The sequence below is a fragment of the Melanotaenia boesemani genome, chromosome 10, assembly GCF_017639745.1.
Source record: "Melanotaenia boesemani isolate fMelBoe1 chromosome 10, fMelBoe1.pri, whole genome shotgun sequence".
Classification (NCBI taxonomy): domain Eukaryota; kingdom Metazoa; phylum Chordata; class Actinopteri; order Atheriniformes; family Melanotaeniidae; genus Melanotaenia; species Melanotaenia boesemani.
In genome coordinates, this window is record NC_055691.1 from 7,721,532 (window position 1) to 7,741,699 (window position 20,168).

General features: G+C 40.4%; 1 protein-coding gene across 1 annotated transcript in view; it reads left to right on the forward strand.

Moving 5' to 3' along the window:
• nrn1la (neuritin 1-like a) overlaps positions 1-13,621 on the forward strand; it is a 130,037-nt gene extending 116,416 nt beyond the window's left edge. The window contains exon 3 of the mRNA XM_041996706.1: positions 12,208-13,621. Within this exon, the coding sequence (XP_041852640.1) occupies positions 12,208-12,505 (298 nt within the window). The 3' untranslated portion in view covers positions 12,506-13,621. The remainder of the gene's footprint in view (positions 1-12,207) is intronic.
• Positions 13,622-20,168: the final 6,547 nt, after the last annotated feature.

Genomic DNA, 20,168 nt, shown 5'->3' on the forward strand with positions numbered 1-20,168 from the left:
ACAAACTTCGCACAATAAAATAACACTATAGCAATTTATAAAGGCCTCTACGGGGCACATCCTATGCCCAAGTGACAGATTATATTAATAATTTACCACCTGGCTACACAAATAACAAGACAATCTCTTGTTCCTCCATAAAATTCCTCTACTACAGTGGGAGAGACTGCTAATTTCCATCAGAAAACTATTACCTCAAGTTATATAAACACTAATTTTGCCGTTTGGTTTAGTTTTTGTTTAAGTGTTTTATGTCACCTGTTGTTACGTAAACTCTAAAACCTGTTAAGGACAATGTGATTTCTTTTATCTAGTTTGTAAAACCTTAGAAGTGGAAGCGAGTGTACTTTCTATTTCACGTGACTGTAAATACTTAGTGAAGCAGCTTCAGGCCAACTAAACAATATTGCTGCAGAGGATTGAAGAGCAACTTTGTGCTTTTGAAGGATGAAAATAAAACAAAAAAAAAAAATAGTTTTAGAAAACTCTCATTGAAACTTAAGGTCATGCTGACATGACAGGATGTAGTCATGGCTTAACACTGAGAAAACTCTTCTTTCAGCCTATTAAGTTGAAATATTTGTAAAGTGAAAACAGGAGCAAGGTAAAAGTGTGTCTTTTGTTTCCTTGGTTACGGTCACACAAACAAAAGCAGGAGTCTACCTATTTCTAAATCTGGTGTTAACAGAAAACTCCTTACAAGGTTGAGATTTTTTCTCTCTGTTGCTTCTCTATTTGCTTTTATTCCTCTATTCTCTGCAGATTTGGATAAGGCCATTCATGCTTCTGCAGCGCTCTCTTTTTCTGTTTCTGCATCAGTTTAAAGTTCCTTTCAGATCCACAGCTCTTTTGGGAAGCAGCAGTTAGGATTGAAACTGCTGCCAGACAAAGAGACGATAATATTTCCAAGTTTGGCATCTCTCACTGGTTATCACAAAGATTTAATGAGTGATTTAAGGCAACAAATTCCCCCCTATTTTCATATACTAAAATAGCTATAAATTTTTAAAATGTGCAATAATAAATTATAAGACTTCTGCTCACCAATGCCTCATGACCTGGACATATTACACATTTTAAAACTGACATTTAAACGCTTAAATCTTTACTGCTTTGGTTCTGCTGTTGCAAAATATAGATCAAGTGTTCTACAAGTGAAAAAACAGATTTTTAAAAATGTTCAACAAGGTGAGCCTTGTTGAAGTACGTCAGTCCTGTCATTCTGATGAAGGCAACAGCTGAGGTGCGTTGGGTTAATATGAAAGTTTTGTCAAGCTCTCAGAATACCTGAATTCTCTGTATTCCTCTGATTCTTTTAGTTCACGCTGCAACAGAGCCGTCTTATTTTTAATCTTTTACACTCTAAATATTTAGATGGAATCATTTTCTTAGCTCTCTGTGCAGGAAACCTGAACAAAAACAGACTGCTGGAGATTTTTTTTTTTTTTTTTACCTCCAGGTTTTCTGTTTCCACTTAGAAAGGTTTTCAATCTTCAAAAAATACTGAAACTGTAGGTATTTTTTGTCTAGTTAGGTCATGATTTGTGTAAAAACAGGACTAAATATCTTGTGGCACAGGCGTTTGGAGAGAAGGAGTCAAAGTTTGAGGGCGTAGGACATAATACTTTTGCATGGATGAATGGAAGGACGGGAGAAAGAACGAGGATCCAAATAGCAGAGGAGGAGGTGGATCAGTTTAAATACTTGAACTCAAACAGTAGGTGTGGGGAAAAAGAGTTCAGTAGGACAAAGAGGTTGGACATCCTGCCACTGAAAAAAAATACACAAAGAGGAGTTGAAGGTCAAGATTTTAAGATTAGGAAAGAGCTCAGGTTAGAAGGTTCCAGTTGAAGATGAAGCTGTAGTAAAAAGAAAAAGGAGCAGAACAAAGATCAATTAAAACCTACTTAAAACTTTATTGTCATTGTGGCAGAATACTGCGAAATATAGAATCTCTGTGTTTTCAGCACATGTTACAAGAAATACTTAAACATACTAAAACTATGTACAGATTAACAGCAAAGTTGCCACTTTATAAGGTACTTCTGTTCAACTGCATGTCAACACAAATCAGCCTAATCAGCGTCATAACCTTCTGCTGAGAGAGAAGAGAAATACAAGTTAATAACACCAACAATGTCATAACTTTATACACAGGAAATAAAGAGCAGAGAGATGACAAGGGAAGTAAAATGCTCAGTGCATCATAGGATGTCCCTCTGCAGTCTAAGGATATGGCAGCATTACTATGATTTATCAAAAAGGAAGGTTTTAAGCCTGATCTTAAAGGTAGAGAGGGTGTCCGCCTCCCAAACCCAAACTAGGAGCTGGTTCCATAAGAGAGGGGTCTGTCATGGAGAGCTTTATATGTGTGGAGAAGAATTTTAAATTCTATCCTAGATTCCTAGTTCTTAGAGGAACAGGAGATTTTCATCATGGATGCAGCCGAAAAATCTGCAGCAACTGTGTGATGCTATCATGTTAATATGGAGCAAAATCTCTGAGGAATGTTTCCAGCACCTTGTTGAATCTATGACACCAAGAATTAAGGTAGTTCTGAAGGAAAAAATGGTCCAACCAGGTACTTGCAAGATGGATGCTGAGTGCACAGGTACAACAAGGTGCCAACGAGGTAGTCAGTAAGTTGTAAAATAAAATATGGCTATGAATAATAATCAGTGCCGTCATCTTGTGGGTAAAAGTTCTTCTCCAGTTTGTTTTTGTCCTGAGTTTTCTGGGAGCCCTGATATCCAGGGTTTAAAAACTCTGCTTGAATCCATTTCTCTCAAATGAATCAAGTCTTCCAGGGACTGTCTCCATGTGATTCAAAACTTAGTGAACATTGTCGTTGTTTCCGCCCTTAAATATTACCTTTTCTCATTTCTGACTTTGAATTATCTGCAAATTCCTGAAACGGCATCATGCAGCTGAATGTGCTTCGTATTGTCTTCCACTTTAGCAATTTTATACTGTGGCACAAACCTGCGAAATCGCCACCGAAAAAGAAAAAAAAAAGAAAAAAACAAAACCAAACAAAGAGAAATTATGCTCAGAGTTGGTATTTAGAAGATTTGGAGATGTCAGCAGCAGAGCAGATGTTTTCTCTGGAGGTTTTATCGCTGTGAAAACAGCTGCTTGTCTGTCAGTGTCCTCACTGTTTCTGCTGTCTCTGCACCACCTGTGTCTGTTTGCAGAGACGTGCACACCTACGTCCACCCACCCACACACCAGGGAGACACACAAACCCAGACCTGCAAACACACACACCAAATCTATCCTTCATGCCATGCCCTCACTGCCTCTTTCTGACTTCGTCATCCTTTGGGCCTCTCCTAGCCAAGTGGCTCCCGACCTATTTTCCCTGAGGCCCCTTTTTATGCAACTACCGAAAAGCTGTGGGACCCCCCCCCCCCCCCCCAGCCTGTGTTGAACCCATGCTTGGTTTAATGCTTTCATAAGCTGCTTCCCATTAATGATGCATTCTGACTGACTCCTTTGCTTTGATAAAACCAAAGTTAAAGTAATTACTTTTTACTTTTTTTTTTTTTTTTAAGAAAAACAAAGGAAGAATCTGCACTGTGGCCGGCTCTGAGCAGTTAAAGCAGGGACCCCAGGTTGGGAAACACTGTCTTAGACACACAGTTCTATACACGAACACACATGAAGGTAATAACCAGATGCTGCCACCCCTCCTCCTCCCATAACCTCTCCTCCGTCATCTGCTCCTCCTGCAGCAGGTAAACAGTTGCTCGCCTCCTGCAGTCACTCGTGTCGAAGGTGAACCACTGGAGTGTTTAAGACCTGGACAAAAGCCAACACACACACAAACACACGCATTCACAAAGGGAAGCAAAGTCTGCTGGCTGCTGTCAATTTCATAAAGATGTGCATGTGGGAGCACTGGTATGTGCATAGATGGGTTCAAAGAAAATGTTTGTCAGTCATAGCAAAGGCGGCAGATGTTCACTCAAGTTTGTCAGAGGAATTTATGTGTGTGTGTGTGTTTGAATCTCAGCCAGTACTGTTAAGAAAAGATACTGGAAAGACTTAAAGATTCACTTTAAATTTACAGCCACGCTTCATGAGATTTAATGATACAAGCTGTCAGGACACCACAGGTTCTCTGTGCGATCAAACATGACTCTCTTCCAAACAAAAACAGTAACTTCAACCACTATTTTAAGGCTTGTTAATGCTTGAGGGTCTAGGGCATCTTGGGTAACACCATGCATCACCGGCGCCAACCGGGATCTGAAACTGATGTCGGATCACAGGCGTTAACTCTGAACTCAGCACTGCCCGCTAGTGGAGGACTTGACTTAATAACAATGGACGCATCAAAGTATGAGAACGGCGACATATGACGACATTTTAAAAAGGACAACCCTATTTACGTACGTAAGGGAGCATAAATGGGACATCAGGGTGCTTAAAGTTGCATCGTCATAGCCGACCATTTTAGAGTTGTCTAAATTTGATTCTTTTAAGTATCAGTGAAATGAAATTGCAGCTCGTAGAGGCAAAGCAGTATGATCTGTTTTGTGCTTATAAAAGATATATATAAAACATTTATAGGACAGTTATTCAGATTTGGGTACAGACAGAACAATTAAATAAGAAATAAAATCAGCTCTTTTTTTTATACTTTTTTGCCGCTCACCATGTTAAACCACTGGTTCTGTCCTCACTGAACTCCAGGTTAAATATAGTTTACTCTTTTTTTTCTGTTTTTTTTTTTTACCTGTCCTGTCCGGCATCATAGAAAGCAAAATGATAATCTGGTTGCTGTATGGTGCCGAACAAATTTGCTATGGGTAAGGCTCCTCTTGATAATCTGATTCATTTATTTATTTATTTACTTTGAATCACGGAATCTATGTAATCTTGCTGGACCTGACTGGAGGGGACAGAAAAAGATGGAAAATAGCAAAAAGATGCAAAAGGAAAAGGAGAAAAAAACATCACAGACAGAAGGAAATGACCCTTTAATCCACACCATCACCAGACAACAAACTGTTACACTTGTACATGAACACACCAGAAAATTTCCTACAACTTTTACAAAAACAAAAAAAAAACACACACAAAAAAAAACAAACAAACAAAAAAAAAAAAAACAGAGCTGCTAGTCATAAAGAGTTTTTAAATAATAACCAAATCAAAAAGACATACCATGAAAGTAGCATAACAACGACCAGATACTAACTCACAGGAAAAATAAAAAAAAGAATAATCTCTTAGTATATAAACCCACTGGACAACTCAGTGACTGTGTCAGCATGCATGAGGAATAAGGAGTGATCAGTGATGAAGAGTGGTGAGTGAGATTGTGCAAATGCGACCACGCAGACCAGGGCAGCCCAGAGACCCGGGCCCTCAGCAGCAGCCCCGGAGCACTAACCCAAGCCACCCCACCACGAAGACGACTCCAGCTCCACCCGAAGGGCGGCAGAGGAGAGCCCCAGCAAGAGCCCCCTCGGTCTTGGGGCACAGGTTCCAGTGGGCCAAGATCGGCAGCCGCTGGCCCCATCAGGGACCGGCCACCCAGGGCAGCCCAAACGAAGGGCCCAGGGCCCCAGGAGGCCAGAGGCGGCCCCCCCACCCCCCAAAGGCAGAGGGCCCACACCATGCCTAGGAGGACCACGCCCCCCCCAGACAACCACCCTGCGTAGGCCAGCACACACCCCGGAAACCAGGGCGCCATCAACCCCCACCCCCCACCTACTCCAATCTGCAACCCAACACTCACACCCTCCCCTGTGCCGTACCCACAAGCACTCACCATCACACAGTCACGTCACACATAACCCACCCACCATGCCCCATGGGGGACACCCCAGGCGGACCAGAGGGCAGCAAGCCCCAAGCCCCCCCCCACCCCCTGGCACCTCGACCCAGTACCCATAGAGCACACCAGCGCAGACACCCCGGGACCCGGCCCCTGGGGCAACCACCTCCCCCCAATTGCCCCCGGCCACACCCAGGGGGAACAGGGGTGTGAGAGGTCCCCAATACCCTCTCCCTCCCCACTCCTGACTGTTTATGTAGTGTGTTGTTTGCAATTAAAATTGAGGGGCAGTGACCGCAATGAGCCGAGAGCCGTAGCCCCCCCAACATGCACCGCATGACATGCCCCCCAGGTGTTGTTTGTGTGTTGTGTTTCTTGTGTTTTGATGTCTAGGTGCAATTAAAACTGAGAGGCGAGTCGCCATGGAGTCCATCCAAGGAGACCACTGAATGGCCCCCTCCGCTCCACCCCGCATGACGTGCATGCCTCCCAACTCCCCACATGTGTGTGGGTGTGTGAGACAGAGAGAGCGGGAAATAAGAGGGGTCCGGGGATGTAAGTCCAGAGGGAAGCAAACTTCCCTCTGGATGTTGAGCCTCTCGTGGCATTAGGCACTCGCGCTCCCCAGGAGGTCCTCCAGGGCAAGACAGGCCAGGAGAGGCCGCCCCCCACGACCGGGCCATGCAGGGACTGCAGCCAATGAGCCGCCACCGAGCCCGGAAGGTACCCACCCCCCCACGGGGAATGAGAGAATGGGGACAGCGGCAGAGACCAGACCCACGGCACACAACCCCCAGCCCCCCCCCAGGCCCCCCCCCCCCACAAGTGCACTTAACCCCGCCCCAAACACATGCACACACTTATATCCTTGCACACTCCCCCTCATCCTAACACATACATGCCTCCTCACACAATATAAACACCCACACAGCATACATCCCTCCCACTCTCACTCCCCCCCCCACCCCCCAGCCCCTCATCAGACAGGCCAGAGGTAGCCGCCCACCACGACCAGGCCACGCAGCGACTGCAGCCAACGAGCTGCCACCTACCCCAGAAGACACCCACCCACCAGACACCCAAGAGGGAAGGAGAGGAGCGGAAGGAGAACAGCGGGAGAGCCCAGATCCACAGCGCACCACTCCCAGGCCCCCCCACAGGGTCATGTCATCCCTCCCCTCCCCACCTACTCACCTATGATCTTACACACTCTCACTCATCCTAGCACATGCATACACACACACACAAACATACCCCCGCACCCACACAAACATCATCCAAAGCATAGACACACACACAACATACAAGCATCCCTGTCTCACACCCCAGCACCTCCCCTTATAATCCCCCGAATCCCACTCAGCCCTCCTTCAAACCCCTACACCCCTCCTGCCCCCGGGTCATACCCTGGGCCCCAGGGTGGCAACCAGACACCAGGGCATGCACCAACCCACACCATGGCAGCACATCCGGGCAGGCCTAGACCCCCGGCACATACGGACCCCTCCACCTCAGAGGGAGGGGAACCACCCCCAGGCACCAGAGCCCAGAGTCCCCGGCCGCCCGGCCCAGGACCGACGCCCACCGACCCAGGCGCCACCAGTGGCCTAACCCCCCGCCACGAGGCGAGCAGCCCGGTCCCTCACCACAGGAAACCACAAAAAACCCACAACCACCAGTCACTCCTGGCCATTTTCCAACCCCCAAAGCAACGAGGTCACAGTCCTCACTACTGATGTGGTCTACTAAGAGATTCCTAAACTGCTGAATATACAGATTATTTTTGGTTTTCCAGTTCACAAGGATAGTTTTCTTTGCGATGCACAATGCTGTGCCTATCATGTGTGCAGAGTTAATTGCCATATTAATGTCACCCAAGTCATCTAGTAGACACAGTGCGGGGTTTGCAGGAATATTACATTTAAACCATGTTGACATGTCCACACATACCTGAAGCCAGAACCTGTGGACAGGTGTGCAGGACCACAAGGCATGGAGCTAGTTGTCAGGTGTGTTTTCATTGCAGTGTGGGCAGATGTTTGATTGTGACAGACCCATCCTGAACATCTTTTGTCCTGTATAATGAGTTCTATGCAGTATTTTGAATTGTATTTGAATTCTTAGTCATTTTAAAGGTGTTTAAACATATTTGTGACCATTTATCTTTATTAAAGTTACTGGATAAGTCAGCCTCCCATTTTGAAGTTTGAAGACAGATTGAGTCTTCTAGTTTAGTCTCTATGTTTTTGATAATAGCTCTGGGGCATTGAGATTCATGGATTCTACCACCCTAATAGGTAGCTGTAAGTTTAATTGATTAATGGTATTTTTTTTTTTTACAAATAATAGATTTAAGCTGGTGATATTCTAAAAAAAATTTGCTACTGATTCCATATTGTGAAGTGAGAATATTAAATGAGAAGAAGTTTCCATTTTCTATTATATGTTCTGTTTTATTCCTTTATTTTTCCATTGAGTGAAATTGATAAGCTTTTTGTTTTGCAAGATGTCAGGGTTGTTCCAGAGGGGTGTAAACTTACATGGAAAAAGTGAGGATTTGGTTATGTTTTTTAGAAATTCCCACCAAGCCACAAAAATAAATAAATAAATAAATAAATAGTTTGCTCTGTTGTGTGACGAGTGTAGAGTTAAAATAACCTGGAACAAGGCAGATGTAGTTTGGATGTTTTTTAACTCAAAAATGAAAGTGGGGTTTCCTGACAAACATTAGGGGTGAAAATGTTTAAAAACAAATGCTCATACTAAAAAGGTGAATATTAAGCTCAAGTCATTCAATTTTATTTTCCTTAATTTTATTTCAAACTACCTAAAATCCGATGTTGGGTTTTTAGAGCCTGAATTGTGTTAAACAAAAGTTTTTATGATAATTTAAAACTAGATTACTGGACTTTTTCTCTGGACCCGACTAGCTGATCCCTGTCCAGCCAGCAAAAGTCAGTCTCATGTTGACTTGTCTCTCGTTCTGTCCCTTTGTTTCTGTTTCTTTTCCTCACTTTCTCGATAATGTCCTCCTGGTTTCTTTGCTGAATAAGTCACATTGTGCACTTAAAATGGCTTCTGTGTTGATATCCAGTTGCTATCACGTGACAAGCGAAATGCTGCTGCCATGTGAAGTGGAGTTTCTCAGCCTCGGGACGCTGCAGGTCAACAACAGGAATGTTCATAATTAATGTCACTGTGCCACCAAAACCAGTTAGAGGCATACAGTTTTAAAGTGGGAAAGTAATGCAGTCATACTTCAACCCTTTAAGCTCTGTGCCTATTTTTAAGGCATCTATTAGAAATTTGCAGCACATAATGAAATGTGTATATCTATGCAATCACAGGGTTTATTTGAATACTTTTGGAGTCACAGTAAATGAAAAATTTGTGAAATTTGTTAAGGTGTTTAATTATCAGTATATGTGTTACTTGTGGAGAATAAATTAAGATGGCAAATAGCACAAATGTAGACTCACATAAAAACAACAAAACAAAACCAAAGACTTTGAGGATGAATATGAATATCTGCTTGAAATGATTCAGCTGTAGTTCTAGACTTCTATCAGATCATAGAACAATATGTGAACATTATCTCTGCAAAGGGCAACTCTGATAAAGACAAGGAGAACTAAATGAGCAGTACAGAGAGTACAGTTCAGACAATGTCTCTAAAATAGACATACCATCTGTTCTCAATATTCCCCTTTGGGGGGACCTCAGGTTTTAAGGGTTAAATATATTTTGTAAAACATTTACTTCATGAGTGTGTCCCTTGTGGAGTCAAATACATTGTTTATATGTACAAATTGTTCATCCATGAGCCTATGAACTGACTTAGAATAATTTTGACATCATTATGTTTTTGCCAATAATCTTGTTAACACATTTTCTGGAGGTCTGCTCTGATAGGCCAGTTTAAATGAAGAAGGTGGTGCCCCGTGTCTGCTTCACCGCTGCTGGGTAAACTGAAGGAAGTGTACCCCAAAGCTAGCTGCAGCTTCATGCCAGGAAGAATCACGTCACCTCCACCTCCCAACCTCAGTCTGGAGGCAAAAGCAGTTTAACAGCTGTTTCTGTCAGAGTTTTCACTAATAGAGGAGGCAACGACCAGAGCAGCAAGGTTACTAAACTATTACATACATGTTTTGCTTCAGGAGCAAAAAGACCAAACAGAATGACGGCTGAAATTATCTGGTTTTGTTGTAGCTGAATGCTACTGAATGGGCATGGTGTTTAGCTCGCCTTGCACAGCAGCCACTCCAGGCTGCAGCGTCATGATACAGCCAACTCAGGTGCAGTCCTGGCATTTCCCTGACCCACTCTCTTATCCACCTTTTGTAGGACATTAGAGCCCACAACATATTTTAAAACAAAACAAACAAAATTAAAAAATGCTCATGTGTGGAGCACAAACAAATAGCATTTCACAAACATTTTACAATTTCTAACATAAAATATTTTTGATTTCATTATGGATGACATCATGATGACATCATGACTAATTGATTTTACTGATCTGACTAGTTGACTTCAAAAATCCCCTAAAATGCCCGTCTTCAATGAAGATATATATATACGCACCTTATCAATACATTCAGATCAGTGCACATTTGATATGTTTGACTTTAACAATTACAATGTTTTTGTGCAGAAGAGTCAGTTTGTTAGGACAATCTGTCCATGTTCTGTCCAGTGAAATCACTTTGATGGTCTGAGTTTTTGTCCCTTGAAGAAAGAAAACTGTTGCAAACAACAGTCTTTACTGTGTTTATCCTATTACAGTGTTTTTAAGTTAAGCTAATATGTGGCGACCTGCTCTCAAGGATGTTCTGCTGCTTAAATTTGCTGCTTCTATGATCATTTATAAACCGTATTTCCAATTTAAATTGATGCAGAAGAGCATATATGTTTGTTGTCACTGCAATATAACAGCTGAATGTGCAGCTATGAGATTTGAAACACTGCATGGTCTGTTACTACTTTTAATTATAAAAACTTTATAACTGAGTATTTCAGTGTCAGATTGTGAACAGATATATTTGCTACTGCTTTTTCCCTCAGCCCGCTGTCTCATTAACTCCTCTTAGAGACAGTTTATCCAACACATTTGGGCTGAGAGGAAGAATTAGCAGCTAATTAAAATCAGACTCAGTTGTAGATGTAGAGCTTTAAGTTCAGTGGAATAAAAACTTTGCATATCCTCTCGCACGCTCACAATTTGGGCCCTTTTTTCTATATTTGCCTCATCTAAAGTTATTTCATTGTCTATACTCTTCATTAATACAATACAGCAATGATTCAACAAAGAGTTGGGGCCACTTTCTGAACTAATGTAGGCCTTTCCATGTTTCAGTTTAATTCTAGGTCAACCTTTGCTCTCGAAACAGCAAAGATCAGCAGATAATCTCTTGGCAACTAACAAAAGTCAAGAGAGCAAACAAACAGATGGAGCTTGATTTACTCTGAGAAAGGGCTAATGCTTCACTGTCGCTGCATCTTCATCAGCTATTTTCAAACTGACTCTTTAGATCTGCCTCGGTTAAATCATTCACACACACACCAGTCTTATTCATCATGGACATTGGTAGCTTTGGTTACTTTCACTTAAAGCATGATTGACTTTTTGCTGTTGTGTTGGATGAACTGATTGGCTGCAATGACCAATAAGTCCATCTTAGAGGGGTTGAGCAAAAGGTGGTGCTCCCTCATCCATGTGGACGTGTCAAAAATGGGCAAAGTCACCATGAGTAGCAAACTCATCAATGATGAGGCTAGTAATATTTCTGCAAAAATTATAATATCTTGAATTGTTTCTGTGATTTGAACCATGTTATTGTGCTCACTGCCCACTTTATCAGGTCCACAAGTTCAACTGTTTGCCAATACAAATCATATCAGTAAATCGCATAGCAGCTGCTTTATGCATTTGGTCATGCAGACATGGTGAAGACGACTTGCTGAAGTTCAAACTGAGCATCAGAAGGAGGAAAAAAGAAGATTGAGGTGGATTTGAATGACGGATGGTTGTTCATCTCAGTATTTCAGAAACTGCTGATCTTATTGGGATTTTCACATAGATCCATCCTGCCTTGTATCGACGCTGGTGGTGTAATGGTGTGGGAGACATTTACTTGGCCCACCTTGGGCCACTTAGTACCAACATGGCCTGGTTTAACCACCACAACCTACCTGAGTATTGTTGCTGACCATGTCCATCCCTTTATGTCCACAGTGTAGCATCTCCTGATGGCTACTTCCAGCAGGATAATGCACAATGTCACAAAGCTCAAATCATCTCCACCTACTTTATTAAACTGTAATAGGGTCAAAGCTGGAAGTAAAACCCTCCATGACAAAATGATTTTAGGTGTCACATCTTCAGGTGTCAAGCTTCTTCCTGTCCTTTGTGTTCGCAGGTCTTGGGATGAGTTCCACGACTGTGCTAATGTGGCCATGGCCGGCTGTCCAGAGGAAGCGGCGGCCATCTGGGAGTCTCTCCGGCAGGAATCCAAGAAGATGCAGTTCTCTGGAAATCTTTATGACATGTGCTCCAACCGCAACAGCCATCCGGCTGGCTCCATCTCCCCCGACGGGTCCATGAACAAGGAGGAAATCAACCAGGAGTCTCTAAGAGGGCACACCGATCATCTGGCAGGCTGCCTCCACCTTCTTGTTCTGCTGTCTTCTCTGCTGCTACTGTTGGTTTGGATATAGTAACCCTGAAGAAATGGGACTAGTGTAAATAGTTATAAACTTTGTGTATTTTTTTTTTCATGAGTCCATACTTTCCACTGCTTCTTCCTCTGCTCTGCCAGAGGTTGAAAATTTCTATCTGCATGCTCAAAGGCCCGAAAGTCGCTTTGATATCATATCTCTAATCTACTGCGCTGTTTCATACATATTCTCTGACTTTTAATTAGTTTCTCTGTTGAAAACTCACTCAACATTCAAAGACACATAACTTTGAGAAAACCAAAACTGCAAACATACACATATTTTAAGAGATGGACACAGGAGTCCTGTGTGTTTTGTCTGTATCCCATATCCTCCTGAATCTTGTAATTATGAGCTTGCATGCGACAATGCATCAGGAGTCCATCTTCCTGACTGTATGACAAAGGAAAAAAAATAATGACAAGCCAAAACCTAAAGATCCACTTAAAGGTTTCATATCAAGAAATTCTTCTTTGCTAGTTGACTTAGTGCTGTGTTACATCTGTAGTTTGATGATTCATTTTTTTTTTTGTTTTACTTTACTTACAGTCTTTGAACACTGGTAATCTTGAAATAGTCATTTTCAGCTTTAAAATAAATTGACATAAGAAAATATTAACAAAAGCACAATGTCAGCAACATCTTTTACATTCGTTCACAAAGATGAACAACTGCTGAACCTGATGGTCCAGTTAAGAGATTCTAAAGCCTCTCTGCCAAAGAGGATGCAATGAGCAAGGTGACGTGGCTGAAAGGACACTTGATAAAATTCAAATGAAACACAGTGTGTGAATAAGAAAATTAGATCATTTTCTTATTTTCTGTATGATTTTGAAACATTTATCTCATCCCCCAGATCTGATGTTTTGTTGCACTTTTTTAAATCAACAAAGTTAGTTTAATTCTAGGTTCCACTTTATCTCACCTGGTTTTACTTTCATCAGTGTGACAGTTTAGATAGCCAAATGTACAAACTGTAACAGCTGCTGGGATAGGCTCCAGTTTCCTGTGACCCTGTTTTGGAATAATTGGGGATAAAAATGGATGGAAAATGCAAAGATGGTACAGTTCTAGCATGCATTTTTAATCCATCTATGGCCAAAGCCCCAACAAACATTTGTATTGTGCAGTAATGGAGACTAGATTTTTTTTTCAGTGCTGATTGTACTATAAAAAAAGGTCCTAAAATTTTATGTGTTCTGGCCCCAGAACCTGACATGTGTTTATGTATGGTGATAATATCGGTCATAAACCCACCAGATTTTTGCATTTGTTTGCAACCAGGTGTTTGGCCGGCTGTCTGGATCCTGGACGAGCCCCCATCACTGTTACAACCCCAGCTCAGCTAGGGAAAAGGGGTGAAAACAATCATCTTCAATCTTTATTGGTGCCATCCCCTTTTCCCTAGCTGAGATGGTATTGTAACAATATGTGATCATAAACTTCAGTTGAATTACAAAAGTTAGCTCATTTCAACTTCTGGATTTGAACATCAGTGGGCCCTGAAGGTTTACAATCCTAACTGACCTTTGAATCAAGTTGCATGACCTATTAAGATTCATTAACAAATGGAGTCTGATGCTCAGCAATTTCCTGTGACTTATTAATACTTTGCAGCGAGTTTTAAAAAAAACAACCCCTGTGATCATAAGCTTCTGAAATTAAACTCTGGTTATCAATATTATCAATATATATCAAACATTTGATGTATTCATAATGATCAGGGTTCAGCTGTTTTGACAGGACCCTTTGCTGTAACAATCAACCCTGAGCAAGGACTTCTGCAATTTTAAGTGTGCCACATTTACATCATGAAGCATATATTTTGGTTTCCAGTGTGTACTGTGTGGGATAATCGTATGCCACCTTAACTGCATCTAAAATAAGAAGAAAAAAATTCCCCCCACTGTATAACAAACTGTTTTTATTCACATATGGAGCAGGCTCTGCTCAGCACTTCTCTACTCTGTTGTGCAACCATTTTACTCCAGCTGCACAGATAAAAATCCAAAACTATTTTTTCCTATTCACTGGGAAACAGTGTTGTGCAAGTTCATGTTTCTCATGAGCTAGTTCAAAGTTCAGTTCATTTAGTTTAAAAATATTAGTTCATGTTTCAATTTTGAACTTGTTCTAAGTTCTATCCCAGAGGTAGGGTAAACCCTGAACAGGCTGAGAACCAGTGAGAGAACCCACACACACACGGGGAGAACATGCAAGCTCCTCACAGAAAGGCCACTATTCGAAAGGCCAATATATATATATATATATATATATATATATATATATATATATATATATATATATATAGGGCTGTCAAAAACAATGCATTAACGGCGATAACTAATTTATGTAATTACTTGTGTTATTATTTTTATTAACGCAATTAATGTTTGTCATGGAGGTGGATGTATTGTCTAGAGGCAAGATGGAAAAGATGAGCCTGCTGACTCTATGGATGGATTTGAGAATAAAAAGAACATTGATGGAACAAAACCCAACCAGAATGTCCAAGGGTCAGTAAATGCAACATGTAATGTAATTCTATTTGTTGTTCTGCATCATCTCTACCATGTTCTAGATCATAATGCAGAATTCATACAGAATCATCTCACCAACGGTCTCCATTGTGATAATATCGGCCATAAAATCAATAGATGTGGCGACTGAAGTTAAACAGAGAGTAGTGATGAAGATAAAACTGATGATATGGCAATACACACAATTTCTTTTTAACATTGAAGTGTGAGTGTTTGTGCAGCACTGATAAAAGACCTACAGCAGCATCACCCAAAGTAAACAGCTGTTGATAAAATAGATCATTGGTTGTTTGTTTTACAAGTTTTTCTTTACTTTTTTTTTTACATTAGATGACCACTTTAGTTGTAATAATCAGTTCAACTTCTCATAAAATCTAGACCTAAAAAAGGTCTAATTTGTGCCCCCCCTCCCTTTTCCTGGTCAGTGCTCCTGCCTGGCCCCAAGGCGAACATAACTTACATTGAAAATTTCACTGTCAGAATCTTCTGCAGACGAGTTAAAGCACACAAGGAATTTCTCCTTTCACCTCTACTTGCCATTTCAGAGCAGGACTGTACTGCCGTTTCGTTGTCGGTGTGTTATGTTGTGAGAAACGCATGGTAGTAAATGTAGTGTGACATCAGTGTCGCGCTGGTGAAAATGTAGGCAGTGACTGTTACAGCACTTCACATAATCCGAACAAGTTCACTTATTTTCTTTACAAATGCATTTAATTCAGTTAAGCGTTAACAGAATGCTGAAAGTGGAGGGTCTGCTGGGTAGTACTCAGTTATTTGCTATTTGCCATTTAATCCACAAGATCACTTGATCTCACATACCGAGCTCATAAATGCAACTCTGATCTGTCCTAAACGTAACCAAGTAATTTTATTCCAATTTTATTCCAATTACATTAGCTAACTTTTTCTCTTTTCTTTGTTAATATTTTTTTTGTTTTTCTTTGTAGTTAGTACCACATAATTGCTAGCGATGCTGTTTATGGTACTGCCCCAGTCAAGGTTCTAGGTGAGCCTAGCCACACTCCTCTAAAACCACCACTTGTAGATCCCCTTTTTTCTTAGAAATTAATTAATTGTGATTATTCACAAGAGACTGCAAAACATCACTGGGACAGACCTTCTTCTTCTTTAATATTCTGCGGTTTTTCATTAGGATGTACTGTATGCCCCTGGGATTACAATAGAGTTGGCAGACTTCCTAGTTTCCTATTTTTTATGAGATTTGTAGTTTTGGGGGAACAACAACAATGTAAAGGTGTTGTTAAATGGTGTGCCATCTGAGTTTTTTGTTTTGTAGGTACATTTCAGTTATGCAAACCTCTGTTTCTTTATTAAAGCTCATATTGACATTATAATAAAATAAAATAAAATCATATTTATCCATAAACATGCAATATGTAACCATAAATTCCTCCACATAACACATGGCCCCATGCCACTATTTTTTCTATTATTTCTTTACAAATACTTGCTATGTATTTCTTATTTTCCAAGAAAGCAATGATTTTCTGCAGCAACATTAGCACTGAGATGACTTTAATGTAATTTTGTATTGGAGTTGTTTTTATTTGGTACCTGTTCAGGTACTAACCCCTCTGAGGTTCCTGCTTGGCATCTTGCATTGTAGTCTTGCAGTATGGGACCGATATTTTCTCCAGTCAGAATCACAACTCAGTTGCATTGCAAGTGCATTTTATGCCTCAAGCGCGATAGTTTGGCTCTGCAGATCTGCTGAAGCTGCTTCTTATTCTATGTGGCTGCAGGTAACAGTTATTTCCATCTGGCCCAGGATCCTAGACACTATGAGATTAGAGTAAGATCGAAAGATGATCACACTTATAGAGCAAACACTGTTTCGCCTAGTTGGGGATTAAATCCACTTGTCTAGAAGTGAGTGGCATTTATACAGAGAGCTTTAGGTTATAGGTTTAGTTTTTCTTCTATGCAAAGGATGAATGAAAGAAAGCTTCATTTTAGAGTGTCATGTTCAGATGTGTAGAAGCACTGACTCTAAAAGAATTGGAAATAAATAAAAGCTGAGCTGAGTTGATGGAGCCAGTGGCAGGTTAAAAGTATTATGGGAGCTTAATTTGACAGGGAGATATTTTAGATGTCTTACAATCTTTTCTTTTTGTGTCACACCGATGCTCCAGAGAAATAAACCTCTTACTTTTTACATTTTGACCCTGGTTTGAAATGCATACGATACACCCAGTAGCCATAGAAACTAATTGATAGAAAACACTCAGGCAAATTTAAGACCCAAGCAGAGAAAATTTTTTGTTCTACGTAAGGGACTTCACCCAGAGATATGCTTGGATGGTTTAAAGAGGCTGCTGCTGTTTTGAACTTTAATTAAACTGACAGAATTAGCAATTAGAAGCCTCAATGGCTGGCTCGCTAAGGAGCAGCAATCTGAGAGGTATCTCCAAGGAGCTCAGATAAGATGTTGTAACTGGAGGCTAAATCTGAGTAAATCACAAATGCTAGGTTGAACAAGAAGCCCAGACTGGATGTGTAAACCTGAGAGTACAGTACAGTGAGCTTAATCATCATAAACCAGCATTGTTTTATGGGAATAAAAGCTCAAATGAGATTTTATTGCACAAAGGTGTTCTGAATCCAAACAAAAAAAAAGAAAAAAAAAAAAACATGAAATCTGCGTTATGAGAAGTTATGTGGTTTGGATAAATCCGATTTCAGAGCGCTTCCCAATAACACTGCAGTGTAAATGTAACATTATTGAACAGAGTGGAGTGGGGAATTATTTTCCAGCACTGCATTTGAGACTTTACAACACCTCATTGCTAACAAATGTGTTAGATTGGACAGAAAGGACACCAGGAGAAAGAGACAGAATAACACAGTCCCAATATATATAACATACTTTACTGTCCCATCAGTGGGACAGTATATTCTGCCTCTGAACCAATGGCCACAACTGTATAAAGGAAGAAAGATTATTACTTTTTCTGCAGCACTTTTTGTTTGCCTTTTTATGTGTCAGGATTGAAATTGCAGTGCTGTGCAAAATTCTTGAGCCACATTTAGTCTTTTTCAGCTTCCAGGGAGAACAATTTTTCTCCGAGTTAAAAGAAAAATTTGGTTTTGAGATAAAGCTTTACAGCTTTTTAAACTTAAAATCTTTTCATGGACTTTGGCATTAAAACCACCTAAAATTGACTTATGAATCATTCGAGCATTTCTTTCTTTCTTTCTTTCTTTCTTTCTTTCTTTCTCTTTCTTTCTTTCTTTCTTTCTTTCTTTCTTTCTTTCTTTCTTTCTTTCTTTCTTTCTTTCTTTCTTTCTTTCCAGCCATAGAAATAAATGTGTTGTACATTGAAAAATAATTATATTGTACAATTGCATTAAAGAATGAACCAGTGTTGTGTCAACACATAACAAAGACACATAATCTGTTCCCATTTCTTCTATGAAAACAGCAAAAAAACAAACAAACAAACAAAAAAAAAAACACAGTTTGACTGACTGAAAAATAGTATTTTAGCTGCAACAAGGTGATTCCTAAAGAACTATTGGCTGATAACTTGGCATAACTCAACATGATGTCCATAAAACATTTGAGGAAACTGGACATGTGGAGGACAAAAGAATAAGTGTAAGAACTAAATACTATGAATATATTAACAGGACCTAAAAGTGATGTCCTGCAGAAATAGGAACAAATCCAACAAAGACCCGGGCGATGCATCTGGCCCAAAACGCTAGCAAAACACTGTAAATCCTTCTTGTCCATCTCTACTGTGATCTTCTTAATGCAGACAACACAGCCACTCAGTTTGTCATCTTGACTGCAAAGCACTTTGTCCTCTTGATAGGACATTGAACTAAGTGTGTGTGTTTTCTTTACTATTATTACTCTTATAATTAATAGAATTTAGCTGAGATAAAAAACCAGGCAGCTGAGGGAACAATATAAGAGCACTACAACTATATTTGCTAAGTTATTTGCTTAGACTCATCAGTATGAATTAAAGGTTTGACATCATTTAAAGGCTGGAGGATATGAACTCCATTGATGTTTAAATTAGTTTCTGATGAGCCTCAATTTCTCAAAGTATTTCTTTTACTAAGAGATATTTTTGAAGAATTGGAGGCTTTGATTTTTCATACGAGCACTGCAGCTCTAAAATCTTTTAGAGGCATCACGCTGAAGCTCAATATCTGGTCCAGATATATTTAACTCCTCCAAAGAATTCACAATGTTGCTTTCCACTTGCTGGAGAATATAGTATGTGTCCAAATACATGACGCACTGGTGTTGGCACAAAGCAGTCTACATTATAAATAAGCAGGGAGCCTCATCAGCCACTCCGGACATGCTGTAAACAAACACTGACTTCTAATGTAGCCTTTCAAATCCACTGCAAGCTCAACATCTACCAAAATCTCTGTAGAAAATGAATGTTAAACCGTCAACTCAATGACTAATTTTTCAATGGCTTATCCATCTGCTTTTGCTTTTCTAAACATGTCCTGAAGATTTTCTCTAAATCCCACATAGTAAAACTGGTCTGGCCCTGTTCTGACCCACACAATGCACTTACACTTTGCCCACATACCACCAAGAATGATACGCGTTGGTGGCCCAGACCTGGTTTGCCAGAGGTGGTCCACATATGGGCCAGTACTTAGTTTATAGTTTATTTAAAAGGGATAGTGATTGTTAATGAACATTACATGAAAACATGTTAAATAAATACCCTGGATGAACGATTGCCCTGAAGGTCTCTGCTCAAAACTTGGATTCCCATAATGAATTGAGTATATCTCTGCATATTTTGAAGATTTGTTTAAATGTAGAAACACCAGTACAAGTGTTTCAGGTGATAAGTAATAAAGATGGCACATAGCACAAATACAAAAATATTTAGCCTCATCTAAAAGAAAAAATTTAGGATAAACATGAATATTTCTTTAGAATGATGTTGCCATATGAAAACTATGTTAACATTATCTATTCAAAAGTCAACTCTAATAAAGTGAAACTGGACAGATTAGAGAGGTTTTAGTACAGATAGTTCAGGTGAGGTCTCCCACATGACCATTTTGATAGTTTGTCCATCTGCTCCCCAATTGGAGGATGCAGGTTTTAAAGGGTT